At 40.4% G+C, this 27,608-nt stretch overlaps 1 protein-coding gene across 18 annotated transcripts in view; it reads left to right on the top strand.

The window, feature by feature from the left end:
* Window positions 1-27,608, top strand: part of KALRN (kalirin RhoGEF kinase) — a 699,137-nt gene that overhangs the window by 394,980 nt on the left and 276,549 nt on the right. For 11 of the 18 annotated variants that reach the window (XM_021674000.2, XM_064362130.1, XM_021673988.2 and 8 more), the window contains exons 16-21: window positions 4,997-5,116; window positions 11,610-11,828; window positions 16,155-16,304; window positions 19,079-19,193; window positions 23,274-23,389; window positions 23,881-24,003. In XM_021674000.2, coding sequence (XP_021529675.2) covers window positions 4,997-5,116; window positions 11,610-11,828; window positions 16,155-16,304; window positions 19,079-19,193; window positions 23,274-23,389; window positions 23,881-24,003 — 843 coding nt within the window. The remainder of the gene's footprint in view (window positions 1-4,996; window positions 5,117-11,609; window positions 11,829-16,154; window positions 16,305-19,078; window positions 19,194-23,273; window positions 23,390-23,880; window positions 24,004-27,608) is intronic. The other 7 variants (XM_021673991.2, XM_064362131.1, XM_064362129.1 and 4 more) reach the window with 1 other exon arrangement.

Below are 27,608 nucleotides of genomic sequence, written 5' to 3'. Positions count from 1 at the left end.
CTATTTGACTTTGAAATGAAATATATTAATTTGCTTTTGTTCTTGGTTTTTATTTTTCTCCAGCATCAATGGTAGAGTCAACTCCCTAATTCTCTTTTCCTTGGCTGATATTAAAATAGAAATATATTCATTCTCCAACTACATATTCTGTATAGGAGGAGACTAGGCTGATGATAAGTATTTTTTCAAATGGGGAAGTAGACTGTCTCTATATAAATAATCTGGGGTGGACTAATATCTGTATACTTTCCCATTTATAATTTCATGAGTGGGAAGACAAAAAAGGAATTCTTCTGTGGGGGTGGGAAAATTCCTTATCCCTACCATGACAAAAATGACACACTGTGGGATTGTATTTCAAGACTAAAAAATTGATCAAATCAGATTCTCAGGAAACCTACCAAACCCTTTGCAAAGGGCAGTGGCCCTCGAGGTGCCAAGGGACTGCTGCTTGGTTAAGCCACCATGCCTCATTAGACAGACTTGTTTTCCTTGTCAGTGTAGGCCCTTTCCTTAGGGAGTCCTCTGATCCAGTTTCAGAGAAGACATTTGTGCTTGATGGAAATTGGTGGAGCAGGAAATATTGATTTGGAAGCTGTTGACTCTTGGAAAAAGGGAGTTAATTTAGATGTCAGTATTGATCAGTGAGGCTAAATTTAGACAGTAGTTTGAGAGTCTCTTTTGAATATAGTCTCAAAAAAGAAAGAAAGAAAAAGGACACCTTAATTGAAATACCATTAATGAGGGCAGAAAGGAAGAGGACAATAATGGATTATGATACAACTATGACATTAGAGGTCACAGATTAAAGGTTTAGATTTGATCATGGCTCATCATAACCTTAAGTGTAGTTTTACCAAAATTATGTTAAACTGAAGCACTGAAAAGCAAGGAAGGCATAGATATTAAACTAAAAATTATGTTCATGGACTCAGAACAAATGAAACTGATTGATGCAACTGATTTTCTTTCTGAGGGTTTATGTAGGACTTTATATCTAAGATAGATAGGTCAAACACCCCTAGAGAAATGGTGGACCTTGAAGAAAAACCACTCCATAATTACAGACCATGGTGCAGATCCCTAGACCACACAATGCCAAATTACTTTCCAAACCCCACAGAATGCTCTGATAGCTACCGGGAAAATTACTACTCTGGTGAAGATGACCTCACATCTATTAGATAATTCAGAAAGATTTGAAAGACCTATCTAATGAGGATAAAACTAAATGAACTTCCATATGTATTCCTGAAAAGCAGTGCATTTAGCGGAAAATAAGCTAAAATAGATTTATAAAATGTTGTGTCTCTAAGCTATGAGGAAATAAGTTATATTTATTTGATTACTAATGACATTGGCTTAATTTGCTTCCTTGCACCAAATGCTGGCCAAAATTTGCATATAATCAAGATGGACATTTAAGACAAAGGAGAAAATATCAGCCTGTTCTCATTTTCCTGTGGATAATAGTGTGTTCGGTTCTGTTGACTGAATATTAAAGAGAGGAATTGTAGTAGATCCAAAAGTGTGGCAGCCAACAGGACAAGTACCATCCTTTTGTTTCAAAATGGAGATAATTAAGAGGACATATGGCCACAATCTATAAAACCATGAAGGATGAACATGTGCAGTCTCATGGACCACGGATTTTTAGAACTAAGCAACACTGGACATATGACGGGCTCCCTGCTACCATCTGAAGAGCTGATTATTTTTCCCGTGGCTAGAGTTTCAGAAACAACTATGCCTTGTGATAAATCATCTACAATAGCGGTCCTTAGAGTCAGTTGCTTTAAGTACAGCCTCATAGCTTTGCTGTAGGTATGACCTTGAGAACACAGCCATCTATGGGCGGCTTCCTAGCCTACGTAGTTACAAGGCTCAGTCTGCCCAGCTTAAATGGCATCACCATTTGTGGACATCCACATCCATTTACTCAAATCCAGTCTCCTGACTTGGACTTAGCTGAACTTCTCTGGCCTGAGGAAGCAATAGATCTGCATGTACAGTTCCCCCCTCAAGCTCAGACTGAGCTGAACTCTTTTGGGCCTAGCTCTTAAGTCTCTAAGCAGTGATAATCTTTCAGTCCTTCATTTCTACATAACTGATTTTCTTGGATACCCTATGGATGTAGGGGCACTCTTTGAGATTTGAAAGAAGTGTGGAATGTTAGAGCTGGAAATTATCTTTAAAGATCATCTAGCCCATTGGGTAGATTGTTGCCTAAAATGATTGATCAATGTCAATATTCATTTTATGGTTTGAAAAATAATTTTACATTAATTATTTTCTTTTCTCTTTACCCTGTGCCTTATGCAAGGAAAGTGTTCACATTTTACAGATGAGAAAACTGAGCCTTATGGAGCTTAAATGATGTTTGCAAGGTCACACAGCTCAAGATTAGTAGAACCAACATTTTCTCATTTTAATTATGATATTTATTAACTTGCATACATTTGTATGCACACAGAAGAATAACTAGCCAGTTTTATGAACCTGGAAGATGAAAAACAGCAGTAATGGAAAATTATACCAACAAGGGTTATCAGTGATCAGAGTAAAATAATAATGATGACAAAACAGCTAAGGAAGCTACATCACATCAGAATATGCCAATAAGCTCATACAGATTCTGGAATAAATCTCTCTTCTCATTGAGAGAGGTATAAATAATCACATTATTACCCAGCTTTGCTCCAAACTAAAAATCACCACCAGTACCATCATAATCATCAGACTTTACATTTTACACATTGTTGCATCAACCCTATAGTGCATAAAGGGAAGGTACAATTATCCTTACTTTACAGATGAGAAAACTGAGGTTCAGAGGGGTTAAGTGATTTTGCCAGGTAAGTAAAAAAAAAAAAGCCAGATAATCTGACTCCAAATTTTATGTTATTTCTCTACTATGCCAGTTTTACTTCCAGGACTGACTCATTCATATGGATCAGTCCCACCCTGGAACTTAGCCATGGATATAAACTACCATGCATTTTTAGCTTCCTAAAGTCAAATCTCCCACTTTAAAGTCCTGGGATGCCTTTTTAAACAGCATTTAGTAAATAAAAATGAACAAGAAAATGACGTACTTTAAAAAGTAGGTACTGAAACCTATGATGTTTCTAAATGGAAAGCTGGTAAATAGGGATCCCACCACCATAGCTATAACTCATGTTTCCTGTTGGCTGAAACTGGAGAGAAAAATATTCTAACAAAACTGAAGAGGCCCAAAGGGAGTCCTATTGTCCCATAGGCATTAATGTGTGATGCACTTGGAAAAATGGTTTCTCTCACACCCTCAAATGCATCTTCAGACCAAACAAAATGCAATGAATCATGGCAGAGGGACTTTGTGAGCTCTATTTCCCAAAGAAATGAGGCATTTGGGCATGCAGTCTATGAATGCATGTGCCCAAAGTTACAGGCAACTTTTCAAAAACATTAGCACCTCTAGCCAGCAATCCACAGTCCACCAGTGACAACAGGGATTTCATGTGAACACTCTGAACAGTTATTTCTTGTAACTAATTGCTTTACAGATTGGCATTTCATCTACAATCTGCCAGCCTGGCCATGAATTAATGTCTCAATCCAAGTAGCCCAGCTTCAACAGGATTTATTCCCTGATGTTATCTATGTACAATAAGGCATGAGTCATTTTTTGCCCAGAGCTGAAATTTGAGAGGTGCCTATGAGTTATGGAGCACGAGAGTGGGCTTGGTATTTTCTAATTGTTTAATGTGAAGAAGCAGAGGGGAGGAAAATCTGAAAGCAAATCTGAAACACATAGTGATGTCTTCTCCTTTGGCATGAGGTGACATATGGGTGTTATTTACTGATCTTGAAATTTCAGAATAGCTTTTATTTCTTCTTTAAGCAAACTGTCAGACTCCCTAATACATAAAGTATTTGGCAATGTTCTGGTGATCAGACACCAGGTAGGTTTTCAGAGCCTAACTCTTCCAGTTGCATTATTTGCTCTGACTTTATTAGCTGGATAATTGCCACATCCCCATTTCACCTAGAACTGTCTAGACAGTGTCAGCTGTTTCTTCTTCTATCCTAATAATCCCTTGTTGAGTTTTCTTTCTCCCAGTGCTTGTTAACATCACATAGAAGTTGTATTCAGCCTACCCATGGCCTCTAAATAATTTAAGTCAATTGTATTACAGCTTACTCTCCTTTTTCTGATCCAGAATATGGGTTATTCCTGTTATTTTGCTTTTCTTTCTCTTTTCTCCTTTTTTGGGTTGTTTACCTACTGAAATTCAAACCTGCCTATTCTTGGTTATTTTGCAAGGTAGAGGAAATCAGACTCACTGCTCAGGTGTGAGCTGGGTATTCTCCATTACTTCAAAAACATTACTACACCACACCCATTATATGCAAAGTATGTGCCAGGTACTGTGAGACTAAAATATGACTAATATATTGCCCCAGATTTCAGGAAGTTTGTGTTCTCAGGGGAGGATGAAACAAGTTGAAATAACAGAACCAGGAAGTCTATGGTGAATACCATAAAGGTGGTACATACAAAATGATATGCTTGCAGTAGACGAAGAAGAGATTGTAAAGATTTGTAACAACAAGTAAGTTGTTGTTACTTGAACTGGACCTTATAAAAAAGAAAAGGATACCAACAGTTGGAATTTATTTATTTATGCCATTCTGTGTTCCAGAAAGAAGTTTAGACTTGCATACAGTACAACCAGGTTAAGTAATGTTTAAACTAAGTGGGTAAGGAAATTGGGACAGAGAGGGATGTGGAGCTGGGAATGAAGCTGGTACAAAAAATAAGTACTTTATGGCACAGGTGCTCAGTAAGATTGGGGAGATTACCATTTTAATTATGGAGACCCTTCCTGTCTCTCTCCAACAGAAGATAAAAGATAGTAAGCTCTCTCTGACTGAAGTCCCCGTGAAAGGAGGCAAACAGCTCTGGGGAAGCTGCGGAAGGCCATTCACCTGTGTGCTTGTCCCAACTCCCTAGGTCCTGGGATGGATCCGCAATGGAGAGTCAATGCTCAATGCCAGCCTGGTCAATGCCAGCTCTTTGTCGGAAGCAGAGCAGCTGCAGCGGGAGCATGAACAGTTCCAACTGGCCATCGAGGTAACACCCAAATCTGGCTGCACTGTCCTCCCTTCCCCTTTCTGCTCTGTACCTCAGGCAGGGTGAGTCTCAGGTATGGGTGTCCCTTCAGGCAGCGAAGGCTGTGTCCCTTCTGGCAGCGAAGGCTGTACCCCTTCTAGTGGGATGGTCCAGGGAGCCTCATCTTACCCAGGAATTGATAGGGAAGCAAATGCAGGGGTTCATCCCCCAGGGAGGCCTGGTATTAGAAATACAAGTATTCACACTTCATATAAGAACCTTTGTTACATATCTGTACCTTCAACCTTTAAGGCCACTGGTACATTAGTTTTTTTTTCCCATACATTCTAGATTTGTACCATGTGAGGAAATGTAAAACTAAAAGGTTAGAAGTCATTTCCGGTCAAGATCACTCAGGATTGAGGATAAACAAGTGCAAAGGTCATTATAAATTAGGATCCTATTTTTAAACCTTAGATTTACATGTAACACTTAGATACTATTGTCAGAGTCTGCCTTTTAACAAGGATAATGACTGTTGGAGCAGATTGCACCAGATATAGTCTACCCTGCTGAAAGTAGTTGTTCAATAATGCTGGTAGAACAATATTTAAAAATAAACTGCAACCAGAAGAAGTTCATCAACAGGGACTTTTTGGAAGGCTATTAAAAATAAAACTTCATTTATGATAATCTAATATAAATTTTGTTTTAAGTACCCTTAACTATCCTTTTTTACTGGGACATTGTCCTTTCCAGAGAGACTTGAACTGATTGCTTTATAGTGGTGTAGGAAAAAGAGTAGGAAATGGGACATGGGAACTATATTAAAAATAAAATAAGTTCATTACCAGTGGGAAAAGAGACAGAATGAGAACTTCAAAGACATCCATTACTTATGGTTCTGTATAGAATTTAACCCACTTTTGAATGTGTAAGAAATGCAAAAGTGTTATCTTTTACTAAAAAAAAAAAAAGATTGTTAATGAGTCATTTCCACAACAATGATGGCAAAACAATAAAATTGTAATTGCCTGTCTTTTTATGCAGTTATCCAACTGATTGCTAACCATCTTTAAACTAGTATTGATTGATTGCAGCCATTTAATTGCCTAGAAACTATCTTGGATATATAAACATAGTGTTAAGATGCATGATATTTTCCTAGGAACCATTACTAGTACTAGAAGAACTGTCTGGGATTTGAGATTCAAAAACCAACTTTATATTGTGCACACAGTATCAGCAAATCATTTTCTAAGGAGGAATTAACCAGAGGAAATAAGTTTTATTATCATCAGCTGTCTCTATTGTAGCTAACTGACACACCCAAATATCACAGTTAGGATGTATTCACTATAAAGAAAAAAATAAGATTGGGGTTATAATCAAGAATCGGGGCCAGGCATGGTAGTTCATGTGTGTAATCCCAGCACTTTGGGAGGCCAAGATTGGCAGATCAATTGACGTCAGGAGTTCAAGACCAGCCTGGCCAACGTGGTGAAACCCTGTCTCTACTAAAAATACAAAAACATTAGCCAGGTGTGGTGGTGGATGCTTGTAATCCCAGTTATTTGGAAAGCTGAGGCAGGAGAATTGCTTGAACCCAGTAGGTGGGGGTTGCAGTGAGCTGAGTGGTTGCAGTCCACTGCTCTCCAGCCTGGGTGACAGAGTGAGACCCTGTCTCAGAAACAAAAAAAGAATCGGGCACACAGTAGTCAAGTTCCCACAGTCATAAGCAGCAACGAAGAAAATGAAGGCCGAGCAATCAGACTAGAGGTATAGCACAGTTATGAGACATGCTGGGTAGAATGAAGACAGCTCTTGGCCATACATCCTCTTTATTTATCTTGAATGAAAAGGTTTGTCTTAATTCAATGGTGGACAAGTAAGACCGAGTGTCATAACACACTTGAGCATCTCAATGAGCTTGTGAGGAAGCATGGGTAAATGTATTCACAGTGCTTGAAATGACTACATCCCACATGACTGCCTATGCAATATGTATTCATTTGTGTTAGATGCTGTTGCATCTTTACAGAATAGAAGCTCACTAAGCATAAACACCTCTTAATCAGTTCTGGGTTTCTATATGGATACCACTGGATCAAATATTCTTGGAATTGATGTTGAGATATAGGCCACTTGGTCCGGAGAGGGCATGGCAGAGCAGTTAGGATTTCCGGAAGATATTGGGAATGAAAGGTAGGCAGAGTCTGTGCTGGCTAGAACAATGAAGGGAACAGAACTAGAATTGCAACATATGCTTGTTCTCCAGGTGGCCTGCACTTCTCCTTAAGTGTGTCAGTTCAGACTAGGTTCTCCATCAGAAGGAAAATATGCCAGAGAAGATATAAGCTATTTCAAAGGGAGTGATAGCAGTTGGGTTTGGTTTAACTTATTTTGACAGTGTTACTGGAGGCCTTTACAGTGATTCTTGGTGGGGAGCATAATTTGACTTCTTGAACCCTCAGAAAGAACCCTGGATTCCAGGGGAAAATTAAAAAGTTATAAAAGGGATGATCATATAATTTATTCTTTAAATGAGATTCTTTAAAAGTGAAGGAGAGAATTATTAATAACTAAGCCAGAAAAATAGGCATATACTAGAACTGTGATGGGCAAATCATGTTTGCTAACTTGTAATATCTCGAGTGACCTCATCAGGTTGAAGGTTTTGGTCTTTCTAAGGAAGTTCAGGATTTTTACCTGAAGTAGCCCTGGTTTCAAGAAGTCTTCCCCAGAGCCATTCAGAATGGAAAGCAGTACAGAGCATTTGAAAGAAACTTAGCTTTGTCAGACAAACCCAGAATATTATTTGTTAGTGTCCAAGGTGTAGCTGATGAATCTTCATGAACTGTGAACTTCAAAATCTATCGTTCTTTGAAATCCTCTTATGCATTTTAAGAGTAAGCATTATGTCAGCAGAAGTAGTTAAAACTGGATAATAAATTCAGTTGATTCAGTTCCAGTTTCTTCTGAGTACTCCTACTAATGTCCTTGATAATCCGTGTCTTAAGAATGTAGCACTCAATAGGATTAGATAATGGGGAGTAGAAATAAGTGCAAAATAATGAGTTAAGCTTAGCAAAGGAAAGATTATGTCGTATGGATAAGAGTTTATCACTTAGGAAATTAAAGGGGGAAGGTGGTCCCAGGACTGTTACATGATAACGAGTTTCAAAGTAAGAAAGAACATTTGTATATATCTTATATATATAATATATTTCCATATATTGTAGGAAAATCAAGGTTTACTTCTCCATTGTCAGAGAAAAATACCTGTTTTATGATAACAATTATATGCTCATTTTAGATATTGAGAAGAGGCCAGATAATTATCATAATTGTTAATGTTCATTTGGTGAACCCTTCCTTTAAATAAGATACTATAGATACTGTTCTAATTGCTAGAGATAAAATGATGTGATATAGTGGAAAGAGCAGGTTTGGAGATGGGTCAAATATGAGTCCTATTTCTGGTTTCATTACTTCTTTGGGTTGTACGTGTTTGGGCAAGTCACTTAGCCAGCTGATCCTCAGTTTCTTAATCTGTGAAATGGGAATAATAATATCCACCTTGTAGTCATGTTGAGAGAACTAGAAAATAGTGCTTATGATTTTTCAAACCATCCTTGCCTTGAGAGTGTTACAGTCTAAGTAAGGAGAATCAGCCAAGTGTTAGATGAGTGACATAGGAGTTCAGAAGAGGGTGGTTTACTGTGAGTCTCAGGCTGTCTGAAAAGGCCTCATCCAAGGAGGATAGACTTGAGCTGAGTCTCAAAGGAAAGCTGGAACATATATGGGGAGAGACTTGGGACAGTCATTAAAGGCAGGAAGAATGAAGGTAGCAAAAGCAAGAAAGTACATGGTGTGTTTTCAAAGGGTTTTTGTAAGGAACTAATTGGTGGTCATGTTATAGAAGTAGTTTGGGACCGTGTTGTAATGAGGGCCTTTTAATGACAGCCTCCATAGTTTGGACTAGCAATGGGAAGACCACTGAAGACTTGAATTGAGAGAAGGTAGTGACATTTATGGCATAAAATGAGAGTTTTAGAACTGGAAAAGATGTTAGAAGTTAGATAATGCTAGTACTTTCCATTACAGAGAATTAAAGGGATCTGTTAAAAATATCAAGAATGAATTTTTGGATTAGAAATGGAAGGCAAGAAGACTCATTAGGTCATCACCACAACAGTCTGTGTATAAAGTGGTGAGGGCTGGGCTGGGATTGGGGAGAGGGGAACGGCAAGCGAGAATGATGTCAAGATTGTAATCCTAGGAGAAGAGAGAGAAGAGTGCCAACAGAAGTGGCAGATTACCATGGGGAAACTGTTTTAAAGAGAGGAGGAGTTTAGTTTCAGCTGTGGAACTTGAGAAGCTGTCTGGGGGAGGTAGAGGCTCTAATGGAGCAGTGAAGCCCTTCCCATTCACTGGTAAAGGCCCCTCCTCTCTCCAGGAAGGTCACTTTTACAGAATTAATCTTTCTGCCAGGCTGACATGGGACAGACAGCTAAATCAACTGAATCAGTGCTGCTCACTAGGGTGAGATCTGTGCAGGCAACTCACCCTTGCATCTGAGAGCAACTAAAGAAGAGAGTCAGATGTCAGACAAGAGACATAGACTGGGGAATCATCTGCAAAGAGAAGATAATAGAAACCAAGGGAATAGATGAAAGCTCTGCAGCAGTGGGTGGGAGGGGTGGGAGAGCTGACCTTGATACCTCTACATTTAGGAGACAGGAAAAGAAAATGATGCCAATAAGTAAGACAAAGAAAGAAAACCAGGGATTGTAGTGGATCGTTTCTACCCACTAGCTTACTCTCTCTAGCCGCATTCAGCAATTAGGAACCCAAATGCTGATGTGGTCATCAGGATTGAGGGCTGACTTAGTGGAAAGGCAGGCAATGAAGGAGTCTGGGTCGTAAGAGTATGTCATGCTAACGTTGCTAACTCTGAATACAGATTCAGGAGTGAAGAGAAGCCAGAGGTGGGGAATAGACTGGAGAAGATAAATGAGAATGTGTAGACTGCAATATGGAATGAGGGTGAGGGGCCATCATGGTGGGAATCAGGGAGAGGTATAGATGAAAATGAGTGAGGCTGTCCTTAGACACAGGGAGTGCAGAGTGGATTAGCTCTTGGGAACTGTCCATAATTGCTGCCCAAGAAGAAGGGTAGAAAATAATTCTGGAGTAAGTTACTGAGTTCTAGCTGTTCCTTTTCACTGCCAGCTGAACTATCATTTTCTCAAAGTGCAAAGGCCAAATTAGTACTATACCATTAGTCTGGAACAATCCCAACAGTTGAGATTGGAATGATAGTAGTTCTTTCAAGTCATTAGGACTCTAACATTCTCATATGAATCATCCACGTCAGTATTTTGTCTTAGTAAATCTTAATTCCATTTGGTTTTCTCCCTGCCACCCTAGTTCTCCCCACCTCCTACAGTTAATATAAACTCAGAGAACACATAGCATATTTAGCCTAAATCAGAAAGCATTAAAAAAAAATAGAACTTCTGGCAAGGTGTGGTGGCTCTTGTCTGTAATCCAAGCACTTTGGGAGGCTGAGGCCGGAGGATCATTTGAGGCCAGGAGTTCGAGACCAACCTGGGCAACACAGCAGACCCCATTTCTACAAAAAGTAACAAATTAGTCAGGTGTAGAGACACACACCTGTAGTCCCCGCTACCCAGCTATTTGGAGGCTGAGGCAAGAGGATCTCTTGAGCCCAGTTCAAGGCTGCAGCTAGCCACGATTGCACCATTTCACTGCACTCCAGCCTGGGTGACAGATCAAGACCCTGTCTTAAAAAAAAAAAAAAAGATAAGAAAAGAAAATAGACCTATACATATATATATATATATGTATATATATAACTCCTTAAGGGTTATGTAAATAACACTGAGGTGAATTTTCTCCTGCACTTTTGTGCCCTCCTGGTAAATAATTAAGGGATAATGTAAGGAGGTTACTCTCTAGCTTTATTAACCTGCCAAATTTATTTCTTCAGCTGGAATCCTTTTCAACTGATTATTAATGTTTTAAATGGTTTCATTGTTAGCTGAGATTTGTGTTACATGATTTCTTTTCATGTGCTGTCTATACTTGATCTATAAAATGGGACTGTGGTAGTAACCTCCTGTGAAAACTCAATGTACAATTTTATTCTATTTGTAAAGGAAATTTAATTTATGAACCAATTAGGGAGCAGATTGATACATAACTTCTGTTTCTCTACTATAGAAACTGAAATGTCCTTAAAATCTAGAGTGCTGCAAGGAAAAAGAAATGGGGACAGGAGTTAGGGTCGTGAGAAATTAGCCAATAAAAATGTATGATTTTTAAATATGTTTAAAAATAATAATGTATTAATGGTCATGACAACATGGATCAATCATTTAAAGCTCTTTAACTTCTCTGCATCTTTCCACTCACGCCTCACTCCACCCCCTCCCATACCACGCCTGGGTTGTTCCCACGGACCTTTCTCTCCTCCCCTTGTGCCCAGTCCCTCTTTCATGCCACTTCCTTGCAGAAGACGCACCAGAGCGCCCTGCAGGTACAGCAGAAAGCCGAGGTGCTGCTCCAGGCCGGCCACTACGATGCCGATGCCATCCGGGAATGTGCTGAGAAGGTGGCCCTCCACTGGCAGCAGCTCATGCTGAAAATGGAAGACCGGCTAAAACTGGTCAATGCCTCTGTGGCCTTTTACAAAACTTCTGAACAGGTGAGAGAAAGGGCTGTGGGGCTTGTGGGGCTGAGGTTGACAGAGGACTGTTTTCTGCCTTGCAGTGTAAATGTGCAGTCCTTAGGTCAGCGAGAAGCCAGTCCTCTCAGTACTAACATATGAAGAATGGTTTCTGGAAACACCACAGTTGGCTTCCTTATAATCCTTTCCATTTGAGCACTAGACCTTGTGATTTATTTTTCATAAATTTCTCAAACTCATCAGATCTATAGGGAGATGTTGAAATAGAAATTGGGTGTATACTGAATTCTCGATTTTGACAATATTAGTCAGCTGTTACCACCATAGTGCTGTGTAACAAAACACCCAGAACTCAGTGATATAAAACAGTAAGCATTTATTTTTTTTGCTTAAGTATCTAGGGTTCAGTTGATCTTGGCTGAGCTTGGTAGAACTAGGCTTTGAGCTACAGACTGGGTCTAGATCTGTTACCATGTCTCTTGTCCTTCTTGACCTGAAGCCATCTCAGGCACATTTATAGTTAAAGGCGGAATGAAAGAATCCAAAATCTACCATACAAGTACATTTCAAGTCTTTGCTTGTGTCATATTCTCTATCCTCTCATTGGCCAAAATAAGTCACATGGCCAAGCCAACATCAGTGAGGCAGCAATACCTCCTATGAAGGTTAGGAGAGGAGAATGAATAGTTGCTGAATAATAATTAAATCTATCACAGTTAGACATTATGCACTGCTTGAAAAACACATGGTTCTTTCATTCCTGGGGCCCCCAGTCTATTGGAGGAAATGCAGCTCTCTGTCATTGGGGAACTAGGAACATACTTGGTAGATGGTGCTGCTGTGGGAGAAAAGGCAGGAGCTGGACAGCAGGGCCAAAAGATGCAGCCTGTTTCCCTTTGGTCTGTACAGCAATATGTACAGGGCTATGAGGATTTTTTAAATGACTTGGATACTGTTAGGGAATTCTTTTTATGAAACAGAGGTTTTAAACAGGAGTAATTTTATTCAGTGTACAGTAGTTTCCTCCTCTGAATTCTCTGAATAAATCAGAATCATTCTCCTTGGGTGACTTACAGGGACCATAGGAAAGTCTGCCTTGGAGCAAATATAACGTGTATATCAGAGGTCCCTGTAGACAGCGTTAGAGTTTCCATCGCTTCTCCCAGTATTTTCTGTTGTTTCAGAGGGATGACTCCTTTGATGGCCACAGAAGAGGGGAACTGCAGACTAAGATAATAAAGAGCTTCCTGAGTTGATCTATAGATTGAACCCAGTCTCAGGCAAATCCCAGCAAGTTTTTTTTTTGTAGAAATTGATACATTGATTCTAAGATTTATATGGAAATAAAATGCAAATGCAAATAATACAAATGCAAAGAAATTAGAACAACCAAAACAATTTTGAAAAGGAAAAACAAAGTTGGACAAGTCACACTGACTGATATAAGGATTTATTCTAAAGCAGCAGGGATCAAGACAGTGGTATTTGTTGTAAGAATAAACACAATGAGACAGAATAGTGGTTATAGAAATAGATCCACATATATACAGTCAGTTGATTTTTGACAAAACAACGAATGAAGGAAAATATTTTCAACAAAGGATGCTGGGCAACTGACTATCCATATGGAAACAAATGAGGCTTAATTTCTGTCTATTATTATACACACATTTTAATTTGAGATGGATCAAGATGGTAAAGGGCACTGGAGTGAGTTAGGAAATTTTGCCCTGAAGTGACCCTGCTGACGGTTACTTTACCCCTCTGGATTTCTTTTTCCTCACGTGTTAAATTAAAATATTTATACCTAATAATCTTTTCATTTCTTCTAACTCCCAAATTGTTTGGTCCTAAGTTCAATCCTATCATGGGACAGATCTCAAGTACTCTTTTTATTAAAATTTTGCATGTCTATAAGCTGTTTTATCTCAAAACATGAGCCTGCCTGCACATTTCAGGCCTTGCAGAGAGAAAGGTGTGGTGCTGGAGATGGGATTAGAGAAGTCACCTCAAGTTCGGTGACAGATCTTCTCATGACATGAGAAGCATGTCTGGCTATGAGGGTGTTGTTCTTCCTGGGATAGCTTTCAGCACATCTTTTAGCTCAGTTCATAACTCAGTGAATGCCCATCCAAAGGCATCTTTCATCTGGCCAGGCACAGTGGCTCCTATCTATAATCCCAGCACTTTGAGAGGCCAAGGCGGGTAGATCACTTGAGGTCAGGAGTTCAAGACCAGCTTGACCAACATGGTGAAACCCCATCTCTACTGAGAATACAAAAGTTAGCTGAATGTGGTATCAGGTGCCCGTAATCCCAGCTACTCCGCAGGCTGAGGCAGGAGAATCACTTGAACCTGGGAGGCAGAGGTTTCCTTGAGCCAAGATCTTGCCACTGCACTCTATCTAGCCTGGGCGACAAAGCTAGACTCCATCTCAAAAAAAGAAAAAACAAGACATCAAAGACATCTTTCATCAAAAGATTTTCTCAGAGAAGGCCAAGGATAGTCATAGCTCATAGCTGTTTTTCCCTGCTGCCATATCCAAACAAGTAATCAAAGTCTCTTGAAGGAAATCCAATATCCATTGTCCATGGGGTATTAGTTCCAGGACCCCTCACAGATACCAAACTCTTCAGATGTTCAGGTTCCTGATATAAAATGGCATAGTACTTACGTATAACCTATATACATACTCCCATGTACTTTAAATCATCTGTAGATTACTTATAATATTTAAATATTATAAGATACTTAATTATACTTATAATGCTTAAGTATTATAAGTAATGCTATATAAATGGTTGTTATACTGTATTATTTTTATTTGTATTATTATTTTTTATTTGTTTTTTTGAGACAGAGTCTCACTCTGTTGCCCAGGCTGAAGTGCAATGGTGCGATCCTGGCTCACTACAACCTCCGCCTCCCAGGTTCAAGTGATTCTCCTGACTCAGCCTCCAGAGTAGCTGGGACTACAGGTGCCTGCCACCACACCCAGCTAATTTTTGTATTTTTAGTAGAGACAGAGTTTCACCATGTTGGCCAGGATGGTCTCAATCTCTTGACCTCATGGTCTGCCCGCCTCGGCCTCCCAAAGTGCTGAAATTACAGGCGTGAGCCACCGTGCCTGACCATTTGTATTATTTTTTATTGTTGTACTTTTTAACTGACTATTTTTAATCCATAGTTGGTTGAATCATGGATGTAGAACCCACAGATGAGGAGGGATGGCTATGTAGGAATATGAGTTTCAATTTTCTGCATCCTCCCCTAGTCCTGATACTAGATTGCCTTGGGTTTTACACCATAGGACCCAGTCTGAATTTCCCTCCAAACCCCCTTCAAAATGCTTTTGCTCTGTTCTGAGTTCATTTGTAAGGTCACTTAGCATGGCCTCTCAGCATCTTTAGAACTAAAAAGCTTCTTAATTGTCTTTTAGGTTAACCCAAATTTGTTATCCTTCTGCAGGAAATGTGTATTTTGTAATAGAGGTCCTGGAGATGTTATGTCTTATGGTTGGATTTTTTGAGAAATTTTTCCCCAGGAAAGGAAAGAGATGACATTCATTTATGACCCATAAACCATACAACATAGGCAACTTCCTCTTTTGTCTCTGCTTGAGGCTACTTACTATGGGACAAGTACAGATGGTTGGACAAGTCAAGTATCTTCTCCAAACCTCATTTCTTGTTCTACCTAATTTATAGTTATTGTGAGTTTATAACAATATAATACATGAAAACACTGAAACTCCAAAGATACTAGACTGTCTTACTTTCTTACTCTACCTACTATTCCTAGGTAATGTCATCAACCTTCATAAAAAGATGATTCTGGGCCAGGCGTGGTGGCTTACGCCTGTAATCCCAGCACTCTGGGAGGCTGAGGTGGGCGAATCACGAGGTCAAGAGATTGAGACCATCTGGCCAACATGGTGAAACCCCATCTCTACTAATAATATAAAAATTAGCTGGGTGTGGTGGCGCACGCCTGTAGTCCCAGCTACTCAGGAGGCTGAGACAGGAGAATTGCTTAAACCCGGGAGGCAGAGGTTGCAGTGAGCTGAGATTGCGCCACTGCATCCCAGCCTGGCAACAGAGCGAGACTCTGTCTCAAAAAAAAAAAAAAAAAAAAAAAAAAGATTCTGAAATCCGTATCTCCAGTCATGATGTCTGCCAGGTTTCAGACACAGGACTGTCATTGTCTCCTGGGCTTCTCTTAGATGTCTGAGAGGCACTAAACTTCAAATGAAAAATGTCACATGTGTAGGGTTCTATAGGATGAAGGTCCTCAGAGAATACTTCCTAATTAATTTACTGAGTCTTTTCTTCCATGATTCACTAGGTGTGTAGTGTCCTGGAGAGCTTAGAGCAAGAATACCGGAGAGATGAGGACTGGTGTGGTGGACGAGATAAGCTGGGGCCAGTGGCAGAGATCGACCATGTCATTCCACTCATCAGCAAACATTTGGAACAAAAGGAGGCTTTTCTTAAGGTCAGAGCACATTGTCATGCAAGAGCTCAGACTCCTGGCCTTGGCCTTCTTTCATCCTTTCTCTCTCTCTCTCACTCACACACTCAAACACACACACACACAAACACACAGAGCTTCAAACATGCTTCCTATCCCCCCTTTTTCTCTGACCTCTTCCCTAAAGGGGGAAGGGAGTATAGTGAAGATGTTGACTGGTTAATGTGAAAGGGTGAAAGGTTATTCTTCCAACATTTATTTCTCTCAGCACTTTTTGTATAGTTAGGCAATAATTGGGATATCTGCTGCAATCTAGATATCCCAATATCCCATGGATATTGTTAACTGAGAAAAAGGCATGCTTCATTCAGTTGTGTTTTGCTAATTAAATTATTTTTGTAGTAATATTGAAAAGATATAAGCTTAAATATAAAACACGATTAAAATATTTTATAAATGGAAGATACAAAATTGAGGGCAATAATTAAAGAAATGAATTTGGATGCCCTATTTATTTATCAGTCTAGCAATTACCAATACATGTAACACTATTCATTCTTCTGTATTAAGAGAAAAATGCCTTATTCCGGGTATTCTAGAGCCCTGCCTTCCGAGGAAGGAAGCACGGGCCTGCTCTGCACAGACTGTCAGCTGGTGTGGGAAGTCCTTGTGAGCCTCTTTCCCCAGCCTTTGATCTTCTCCTCTGATCACCTCCTCTCTTCTGTGTTCAAACTCATCTAAAGGCTCCGTTTGCTCTCAGATTTCTTGCTTTCATGTTCTGCTTCCTTTCAGGTTTCTGGGAATAGAAGAGATCGTTTTTATACCCTGACATGTTGCCATTGATTTTATTCCATTCTGTAATTAACTACCTTTCTTTTATTAGGGATTTTCTCTACATGACCACCACTTTGAGCTTAATTTTTATTATTTTTTTTAATCTGGCCTCTCCCTGCCCTCCTACACTATCTGGTATCTGCACCTGTACTGGTCAGAACCTTTAGTAATCAGCTCTTATTAATAAGACTAAATAGAGGGCTTATGATAGTTTTTTTCTATTAAAAAGCAAATTTTAAAATGAAACATTTAAGTAGAGCATATAAAAATCTCAAATAGAAGTAAAAAATATTGCTTCATAAAATTAAAAGAAAATGTTTCTTTTGAAGAAAGAATAAGAAAATCCTCTGGTCTGATGTTTTCCATATGTCCCTAAAACCATAGTGAGAAGCTCCCTATCACTGTGGGAATTATATGCCCAACCAACAGATAGAATATCAGCTATTTGTATTCATTAGTTGATCTGTTTGAAACTCCTTAGGCTAAGACCACCATTAAGCTGTTGTATTCAGGAGCCTCTGTGTTCATGGACTCACTAGCAGGCGTTTGTGTACCAGATATCCCCAGATGCCTTTGTTGCTGTTTTTTTAATATAACCAGAAAATTATAAAATTTTATAATTATGTTTCTATTAATTATATAATAATTTTTAATTATATAATTTGTAGGATCAGAGGGAAAATATAAGATTCTAAAATTTAACACTTCAGGGTATGTAGAAGAAAAATATAAAATAAAATTTCAAAAAAAATGAAATAAAATTTCAGTTTTATCTAGAGATAATTTAGTTCTGAAAACTATAGATTAAAAATTAGTATACTTTACAAACAGAAAACAAAACGCTGCTTTGTAGAGAAATTCAGAAAATACTAGGCTTGAGAGGAACAAGAAATACTGTCAGTCATTCTAGATCCTACATCTGAGTTGCTTTCTGACTTCTGCCCTTTCTGGGCTTCAGTCTTGTCCATCAGTACAACAAGGAGAATGTGACCAGCCCTCTCTCTGCCCCCTACAGCTAATATGAATCATAAATGGTGTAGCTGATATAACAGCTGTTAGTTCTTTATGCAGACTGGCATTTCTCAACAATAGGATGCTTATTAGTGATATTTAGATGAGGGGGTACTTGATGGGCAAATAAGTTTGAAAAATGTTGGTACTTTCCATTTAGTTTTGGAATGTAGGGTTAATAGATATGTTTACCAAATTTACTTGCTCAAGTCTAAGTCACACTGATTTTAAAGTAAGTTTATGTTTCCTGACTTACACCAGTGGTCGTGTAAGAGGCATTCTGGTGTCTGAGGAAAAGTAGGGTAAGAGTAAATGTTAGTAATGCTTGGTCAACATAGAGACAAGGGATGGCTGATTTCTGATTTTTATCTGAGATGGAACAGGCAGAGACACAAGGAGTAATTCTTCACTTGACAAAAGGAAAGCTTAGAAGGGTTAGCTCCATAAATTGGAATTGTAGTCTCCATGAAGCAGTGGTGACTTTCAGAGCTCTGCTCCTTCCAGATTCCTTCAGAGTTCTTGAGCCTCCCAAAGAGTACAAGGAGGGGCTGGGTGCCATGATTCACACCCGTAATCCTAGCACTTCGGGAGGCCAAGGTGGGTAGATTGCTTGAGCCCAGTAGTTCAAGACCAGCCTGGGCAACATAGTGAGACCCTGACTTTACAAAAAAATGCACAAAGTTAGCCAGGTGTGATGGTGGGTGCCTGTAGTCCCAGTTACTCAGGAGGCTGAGATAGGAGGCCTACTTCACCCTGGGAGGTCAAGGCTGCAGTGAGCTATGATCATGCCACTGCACTGCAGCCTGGGCAAAAGAGTGAGACTGTCTCAAAAAAACAAAAAAGAAAAAAAAGGAAAAGAAAATGTTGAAGGAGGGTATACCTTCTCTAGTGTCTTGGATTCCATACGTCTGCCACCTACTGGGACAGGGGCCTCACAGCTTTGTCTTTCTCAGGCCTGTACCCTGGCTCGGCGGAACGCTGAGGTGTTTCTCAAGTACATCCACAGGAACAACGTCAGCATGCCCAGTGTCGCCAGCCACACTCGGGGACCCGAGCAGCAAGTGAAAGGTCAGTGAGAGACCTGCCCAGCCACCAGTCACTGCAGCAACCGCCCCTCCCTGAAATCTTCCATGTACCCAGTTTTCACACAATCTCAAACTTCCTGATGCTTCTCCTTAGAGAAGAAAGTGTGTGATGTGGGATGGTGTGGGCAGTAGTGATTCATGGTTAATTTTTAAACATGCAACAAGATCTGGAATGCAAAAACAAGGATAAAATTTCCCCAAGCATTTTCCTTTGTCTTAGAGTCTGGGCAGCACTGCCTAGTGGAAGTTTCTGGAATAATGGAAATTGCCTGTATCTACGCTATACAATACAGCACCTATTGAGCACTTGAAATGTGGCTAGTGCAACTGAGGAACCAAATTTTAACTTTCATTTAATATTAACTAATTTAAATGTAAATTACTGAATGTAGCTCATGGTTAATAAATTGAACAGCACAAGACTAGGGTATCTTGTAGCCTAGGAACAGAATGTAGACTGAGAATCCTAAAACCAAATGCTAACCCTGGATTTGTCACGGATTGATTAAGCCTTTTAAAACTTTAGTTTCTTATTTAAAATGAGGAGAGCGTCTAAATTCTTGCTACTCCAATTGTAGTTCCCAGACCAACCACATTGACATCCCTGGGAGAGTGTAAGAAACATAGAATCTCAGGCCACACCCAAACCTACTAAGTCAGAACTGAATTTTGGCACTTTGGGAGGTTGAGATGGGAGGATTGCTTGAGGTCAGGAGTTCAAGACCGGCCTGGGTATCATAGTGAGACTCCGTATCTACAAAAAATTAAAAAATTAGCCTAGTATGGTGGCATGCCTGTAGCCGTAGTTACTCAGGAGGCTGAGATGGAAGGATCATTTGAGCCCGGGAGTTGGAGGTTGCAGTGAGCTGTGTTTGCACCAGTGTACTCCAGCCTGGGCAGTATGAGACCCTGTCTAAAAAAAAAAAGATAAAAGAAAAAAAGAAACAACAACAGCAAAAAAGAACAAAGAAGCTGCATTTTGGTAAGAACTGCCCAATTTTACCAACCAGGTGATTTGTGTGTTCATAAAATTTAGATAAGTGCTATTCTACATAATCTTTAATAATCTCTCTGAATTCTAGAAAGTCTCTGATAATAAATACATAACTTTAAACAATTGCTTATTATCTGACCACTTGAAACTTAAATCATTATCTATGAAATTATTCTGACCATGCAGAAATTAGCCCTTGAGTGGGTGAAGAGTTTAACAAATGTCATCTTGCCAAGGCAGAGCAATGTAACTCTGGAGTGCGAGGCTAGAGAGGGAGCCCAAGTCAACTTGGAGTGAGGAGTGGTATGGGCTTGGAGACACCATGGACAGGGTAGGGTACGTGGTCTGCTTAAGAAGGGCTTCCCTCTTTGCTCGGGTGGCTCAAGAGTTGGAGAGAACAGAGGCCATTGGAAAGAATTAAATCTAGGAATCAAAGTTCCCTACAGAGAGGAAGGAGCAGAGTTCCTCTTCCAAATATGATATTCTATTTGTGGTCAGGGGACCTGTGGGGAGCTGGTATTATGTCACTTCTCCTTCTAGCACATTTGAAAGCATATGTTCTGGCTTCCAAATCCAGACAGGAGCTTGGGTGAGGCCAGCTGCCTACTGAGAGACCACATATCCCACCTACACCTCCGCATGCTGAAGAATAACAGGCACCCAGAGACAGTGGGAAATGCCTACATCATCTTGGAGGCAAGACCAGGTTGTTGCCCATGTGAAAGCTTTCAAGAAGAGAGAGGAAAAAGAATCCTGAAACTCGAGGATTTCTGCCTGATCTAGGTTGATTCCCTTAGCCACACCATAGAGGGAGCTTCAATGAGCAAAACTCTGGTGAGGGAATATAAAGACTAGAGGAAATGGGTTTCCACTCCTTCCTTGCCCAGTTGAAGCTTCCACCTGAGCAGGGTCCTGTAATCCCTTATATATCAGTTCCCTTTTCTCTTACTACCTAGACTCAAAGCCAGTGCCACATATTTTTGGCTTCTTTATACTGCTGGTTGTTATATGGCTACATAACAACCCAAAAATTCAGTGATATCCAGCTGTAAGCATATATTGTTCAAGTGGCTGTGCATTGGCTGGGGAACAGCATCTCAGCTGGGCTCAGCAGTGCAGTTGTGCTTCAGGCTGTAAGTCTAGCTAGCTTGGCTCCTTCACTCCAGGTAAGGTCTTATTTGCTCCACATGTATTTATTTTGGGACCTGGGTGGAAGGGGCAGCAGTTACCCAGGAGGAGTTCCTATAGTGGTAATACAAGGTACAAAGTCAAGTCTACAAGTATATTTCAAGTCCCTGCTTGTGTTTTATCTGTTAACAGTTCATTTACCAAAGCAAGTTATGTGGCCAAGCCAGAGATCAATTGGGGAGTGAGAAACTGTACTTGCCTCTTTGGGAAGGAATGAAAAAGTGACATGATAAAGGCATAGATACAGAGAAAGGTGAATAATTGGACCCATAAAAGACTGGGCACAGTGGCTCACACTTGTAGTCCTAGCACTTTGAGAGACCGAGGCAGGAGGATCACTTGAGCTCAGGAGTTTGAGACCAGCCTGGGCAACATAGTGCAACCCTATCTCTATAGAAAAATGTATACAAATTGGCCAGGTGTGGTGGCATGTGCCAATAGTCTCAGGTAGTTAGGTGGCTGAGGTGGGAGGATTACTTGAGCCCTGGAGGTTGAGGCTGCAGTGAGCTATGACTGCACCACTGCACTCCATCTTGGGTGACAGAGCCAGACCCTGTCTCAAAAAAAAAAAAAAAAGAGCATTCAGCCTAAAAGATGAAAAACAGATTCTATCCTCAGAAAGGCAAACTTGGCTGGGGAGGTGGGGATGAAGGGGTATGAAAAGTACATAAAATCAACAAAAGCTCCATCTTCATAAAGCACAGAAACTTTATAGCCCCAGTAATGTGGGAGACCGAGGTGACTAATAACTCAGGCTCTGAAGTCAGATCTGACCTGAATCTGAACTCTGACCTTTCCTCTCTGAATGACCCTGAGCTAGTTACCTTCCCTCAGCTTTCTCAAAAGCTTTCTCTAAATCTCAGTTTTCTCATCTGTATAATGGGGATAATAATGGTGCATGCATTGTGGGGTATTATAAAAATGAGTGTCTTCCACTTACTGAGTATGTGATAAATATTATTCATATGCTTATTACTGTTTATTTTGTTACCATCTAGCATGACTAGCAGGAAGCAGGAGGAAAATAAAATAAAATAAATTTGATTGCTTCCAGCATAGAACATACTATTTAAAACACTTAAGACTTCTACCCATGTACCCAGCTACTCTTGAAACAACAGAAAATGTAGAGAGGGAAATAGCATGGGCTGAATACCTAACCCTGGCCCACTTGCAGTGCTGTATGCCTTGTGTATACTCTCTCATTTAACATCACTTTTAGCTTTTCTTACGATCAGATCCAAAACAACACGGGCCCAGAGACAACATGAAGATATAATTCCAACACAGCTTCCCTGGTGCCCACTATTTAGAAGTGTTTAAATTGAGGCTGTGCTGTTAAAAGTGCTGTGTGCACAACCTCTTGGGCAGGTTCAAGAACATGGCTCATGATGTGGGTTGTCAAGCCAATGACACCAGCCCTCATTCCACTGTAAGTCTTCTGCCTCTCTTCCAGTGAGTCCTTAAGAATGACTAAGATTCCTGTCAAGGTCCACCCATGCTCATTAGACTCTGGGGGCCAGTTGAATAAATTGCTGTTTTAGGAACTGACCCTTCCTAAGATTTCTTAGAACTAAGCACTGATTTTACTATCAAGAGAATCGGGGTCATTTGTAAGTCACTGCTGTCATATTCTTCCCACCTTAATTGAAGGAACCCTCATCACTTGGCTCTCCCCCTAGTCTATTCGACCTTGCTCCTTTCTAAGAAATCCTTTTTATATACAGCTTTTGCTTCCTTTCTTCTGATGCTGGATTAATCTCATGGGAGGAGGCTTGAAGTACAGTCATGGTCACCTGGCACCTGGGCCATGGGGCTGAAAGGGTTGTTTGGATTTGCTCAGTGCCTCTTGTGACCATGATGCATCTCCTCTGCCCACAGCCATCCTGAGTGAGCTCCTGCAGAGGGAGAATCGCGTGCTGCATTTCTGGACCTTGAAGAAGCGTCGGTTAGACCAGTGCCAGCAATACGTGGTGTTCGAGCGCAGCGCTAAGCAGGTTGTCCAAAGCTTTTCCTGGCTCTATCTCAGTTCTTTAGAGCATGCAGAGGCCCATCACCCTTAGTCCAGAAAAGGGCCACAGCAGCAGGCAAATTGAGGATAGGAGGGAAAAAGTAAAGAGGAAAACAAAGTAGGTTGTCACTTGTCAGCAATTCAGCGTTTACCAAGCTCTCTGTTTTGAGTTTGGTACCAGGAGATGTGAAGAAATGCTAGATCACCCACTATGCCCCTAATTCATGGATGATGTTGGGCCTGGCCTAGAAGAGTCCCCAGTCTGCTGGAGGAGACCCTCTCTTTGTGGGATGTTCCAAATCAGGGGAGGGTTCAATCATAAAAAAAAAAAATCTCCCAAATTACATACCAATCAAATTGTGTCAGTGTTTCCTGGGTCCATTAAGTTGTCCCAACAATAACCTTCATTATAGTATGGCATGTTTTCCTACTGACAGCTGCCTTTTGGGGAACTGGATGGGTTGTTTCCTCCCATAGGCTCTGGACTGGATCCAAGAAACAGGTGAATTTTACCTCTCAACACATACCTCCACTGGAGAGACCACAGAGGAGACTCAGGAACTGCTGAAAGAATATGGGGAATTCAGGGTGCCTGCCAAGGTAGGAAACATCCCAAACCTTTTCCCAAATCCACCCAGAACTCTTCATTCTGGCTAATTTCACATTTTGGAAGCAAAGACAGCTTCTGTAAGCAAAAATGCTCAGCCACAGTGGGGATGGGGTAAGCATGTAAATGTCCTAAAGGATTGTCTGCTTAGAAACCTAAATACCCAAAGAATTGCCACTGCTGGGTAGAGCAACTGTATGCAGAAAGTCAACTGCTGTACACTGTGCTTCCAAATACTCATCTTCATGCTCCATGTTCTGGAATTTGCCATATTCTTTCAGACCAAATCAGGGAAAAGGATGTATTCACATAAAAATGTTGCATGTGCATGTGAACACTGAACATATCCACATATTCTTGCAATTTGAGTGGCTTGGGAAGTCCACCTTATTGGAAGGGCCAGTGACTATGGGTACCCAAAACAGGTGAATTTCTTATTTTCTGAGCTATTTCCATCTGGCCTCACACCTGCTAATGAGCTAGTATGTACATCCTTACATGTTTTGTTCTCCAGAGACCTGCTCATGAGCTGGGTCTCTGGGGAGCAAAACATGCAAGGATGTACATACCAATTCATACCAAGATTGTGGGGAAGGCTATAATAGAAGGAAACCTGATTTTCATGTTTTCACAGCCAGGATTTGATCTGAGGATACTTGGATTTGAATGAAAATCTGATCTGTCTCAAGTTCCTCTTTGCAGTGTCCTCACCTCTCACACAGGGCTCCTTGCCACATAGGAGCCTTTTTTGGCATCACTTCTACACATAGCAGACACTCTTCCCAGGTTGAGAGGTGCTCTTGTTGGGGTCAAGGTGGGAAACATATCCTACCAAGAGATCCCTCAGACACTATAAGGAATGTTCCTCTAGTTTGGCGTGACAAAATTAGGCCCTTAGCCTCATTCCTGAACTGATATTTCAGAAGTGATTATCCACTCTATGAATCCTATCCTATGGACTGTCAATATTGGAGAGGCTTTCCTTGCATCCTTGTGAGCTTTGGGCATTTTTCCCTAATGTGAAAAGCTATTAGCGCAGATAAGAGACTCATTTCAATACCAGCAAAAAGCAAACAGCACAAAGTGGCAGATGCACAGAACCCTATTCAAATCCAAATTAAAATGGCTTGTGAATTAACAAGTTTGGCTCTATCCACCCCTCTCCAAATAGGGTCGATAATGAGCCATTAACAGGCTGAATAGTATCAGATCCATTGGTGTTTTTGTCAGCATAGGATGGATCACAGCAGATACCCAGAATTTCATAGGATCAAAATCTTTCCGTAATCAAAGTGGTAATGTGGAGAATTATTCAGTCAATTTTATTCATCCTTCCTTTGTAACCTTCTGCATGTATTTCTCCTCTTTCACATTCACGTAGCTACTACCCTAAGCTGTAGTAGCTTCCTAACTGGATTGCATGCCTTTGGCATTTCCTTCCTTCCTATCCATCCTGTCCTTCATTGCTGTTCATCTTTAAAATGGTACTTTGGTTATATAACCACCTAGATCAAGAACTTTAATGATTTTCCAATTCCTTTAGGATAATGCTCCACAACTCTACAACTGTGCCACCCTACCTCCCTAGCTTTATCTTCAATTATTATTTTATTCAGGATTTATGCTCCAGCTGATTGGATGTATTCTCTTGCCCTCTGAGAGATAAATCGTATACTTTTTGGTCTATGTGCCTTTTTCATGCATTTCTCTGCCTGGAATACACTTTCCTTCCCTCTAGTTTGTGCTTTTTAAGAGGAACCCCTATTTCCACTCTAGAGCCTCCTCCTCTATGATCCTGCCCACGCACCAGGATATTATCTGGCTCATCCTTGCACTACAGCCCTTGTCCATATAACCCTTCACCTGGCACGGACCATCTCTCCTCCAGTAATCTATACAATGTTATCTCCTGTATAAGCCAACAGGATACTGAAAGACAAGAACCACACTATTTATCTTGAGTTCCTTAGGTTACCTGACTGCATCTTACACATTCAAGGGAGGCTACAACCATTCAGGAATATAAGGAAAAAAGGAAGTTTGAGTAGATTCACTCCCCCTCACTTATATTTAATGCCAATCTTCTACTTTGGCTTTCTATGTTCTCTGTCCCTCCCGACATAGCTGTTATGTTCCAAATCTCAGGGTTATTCATATCAGACTATCTACAGGATAACAAACCCAGCTGAGGAGCTTCTGATTAGAGGCTGCAGCCTCCTGCCCCACCCTAGTCCCACTTTCCAGAGGTAAACCTCTTCTAATCAGCTGTCTTTGATTATAATCTTTATAACCAATAAAATGAATTTGAAATGGAAACCAAATTGACCTTTAACCACAAGAGAATACATATGGTGGCCCTTATGGTTGAATAGGGCAATGGAATTCATTAAATTTGATACTCTACTCCAAAGGAACAGATCAAGTAGAAGAAACATTGGATATAAAAAGATATTTTCTATATAAAAGTTCACAAATATAAGAATAAAAATGAAATAAAAAGAATTTGGATGAGGATAAAAGGAAAACATAATATTCATGTTGTGATATGCCTATAGACAGTCCATTAAAAGAATAGAAATGGGGCCGGGTGCGGTGGCTCACGCCTGTAATCCCAGCACTTTGGGAGGCCAAGGCGGGTGGATCACGAGGTCAAGAGATCGAGACCATCCTGGTCAACATGGTGAAACCCTGTCTCTACTAAAAATACAAAAAAATTAGCTGGGCACGGTGGCGCATGCCTGTAATCCCAGCTACTCAGGAGGCTGAGGCAGGAGAATTGCCTGAACCCAGGAGGCGGAGGTTGTGATGAGCTGAGATCGCGCCATTGCACTCCAGCCTGGGTAACAAGAGCGAAACTCCATCTCAAAAAAAAAAAAAAAAGAATAGAAATGGTATTTTCCTATTATGGGTTTAAAAATGTATCGGGGTCAAGGCACACGGGGATGGAAAAGCTTAGTCATCATGACATTTGGAAGAATTCCATTTCTCTAAAAGTAAAACTTGTAGATTATTTTGTTTTTTCAAATTCCATGGTTTTTACTATATTCACAAGGTTGTGCAAACATTACCACTATTTAGTTCCAGAACATTTTCATTACCCTAGAAAGAAACCCCTCGCCCATTAGCAGTCATTCTCCATTCCCTACTCCCCTCAATCCCTGGCAACTACTCACCTGCTTTCAGTCTCTATGGGCTTGCCTGTTTGGGCATTTCATAGAAATTGAATCATACAATATGAGGTCTTTTGTGACTGGCTTATTTCCCCTAGCCTAATGCTTTCAGGATTCATCCATGCTTATAGTATGTATCAATCCTTTTTTCCTATTCATTTCTCAATAGCATGTCATTTCATTGATATACTTCTTTTCATTTACCAGTCATCAGTTGACAGTCATTTGGGTTGTTTCCAGCTTTTGGCTATTAAGAATAATGCTGCTATAAACCTTTATATTCAAATTTTGGCATGAACATAAGTTTTATTTCCCCTATGTGCATACCTGGGAGTGGAATGGCTGGGTTATATGGTGTTCTACTATGTTTAACTTTTTGAGGAACTACTAGTTTTCCAAAGTAGCTATACCACTTTATACTCTCACCA

Source organism: Aotus nancymaae, unplaced genomic scaffold, assembly GCF_030222135.1.
Source record: "Aotus nancymaae isolate 86718 unplaced genomic scaffold, 86718_ANA_hifiasm-v0.15.2.pri h1tg000046l, whole genome shotgun sequence".
NCBI classification, from domain to species: Eukaryota; Metazoa; Chordata; class Mammalia; order Primates; family Aotidae; genus Aotus; species Aotus nancymaae.
This window is presented reverse-complemented; position numbering and strand designations above follow the sequence as displayed.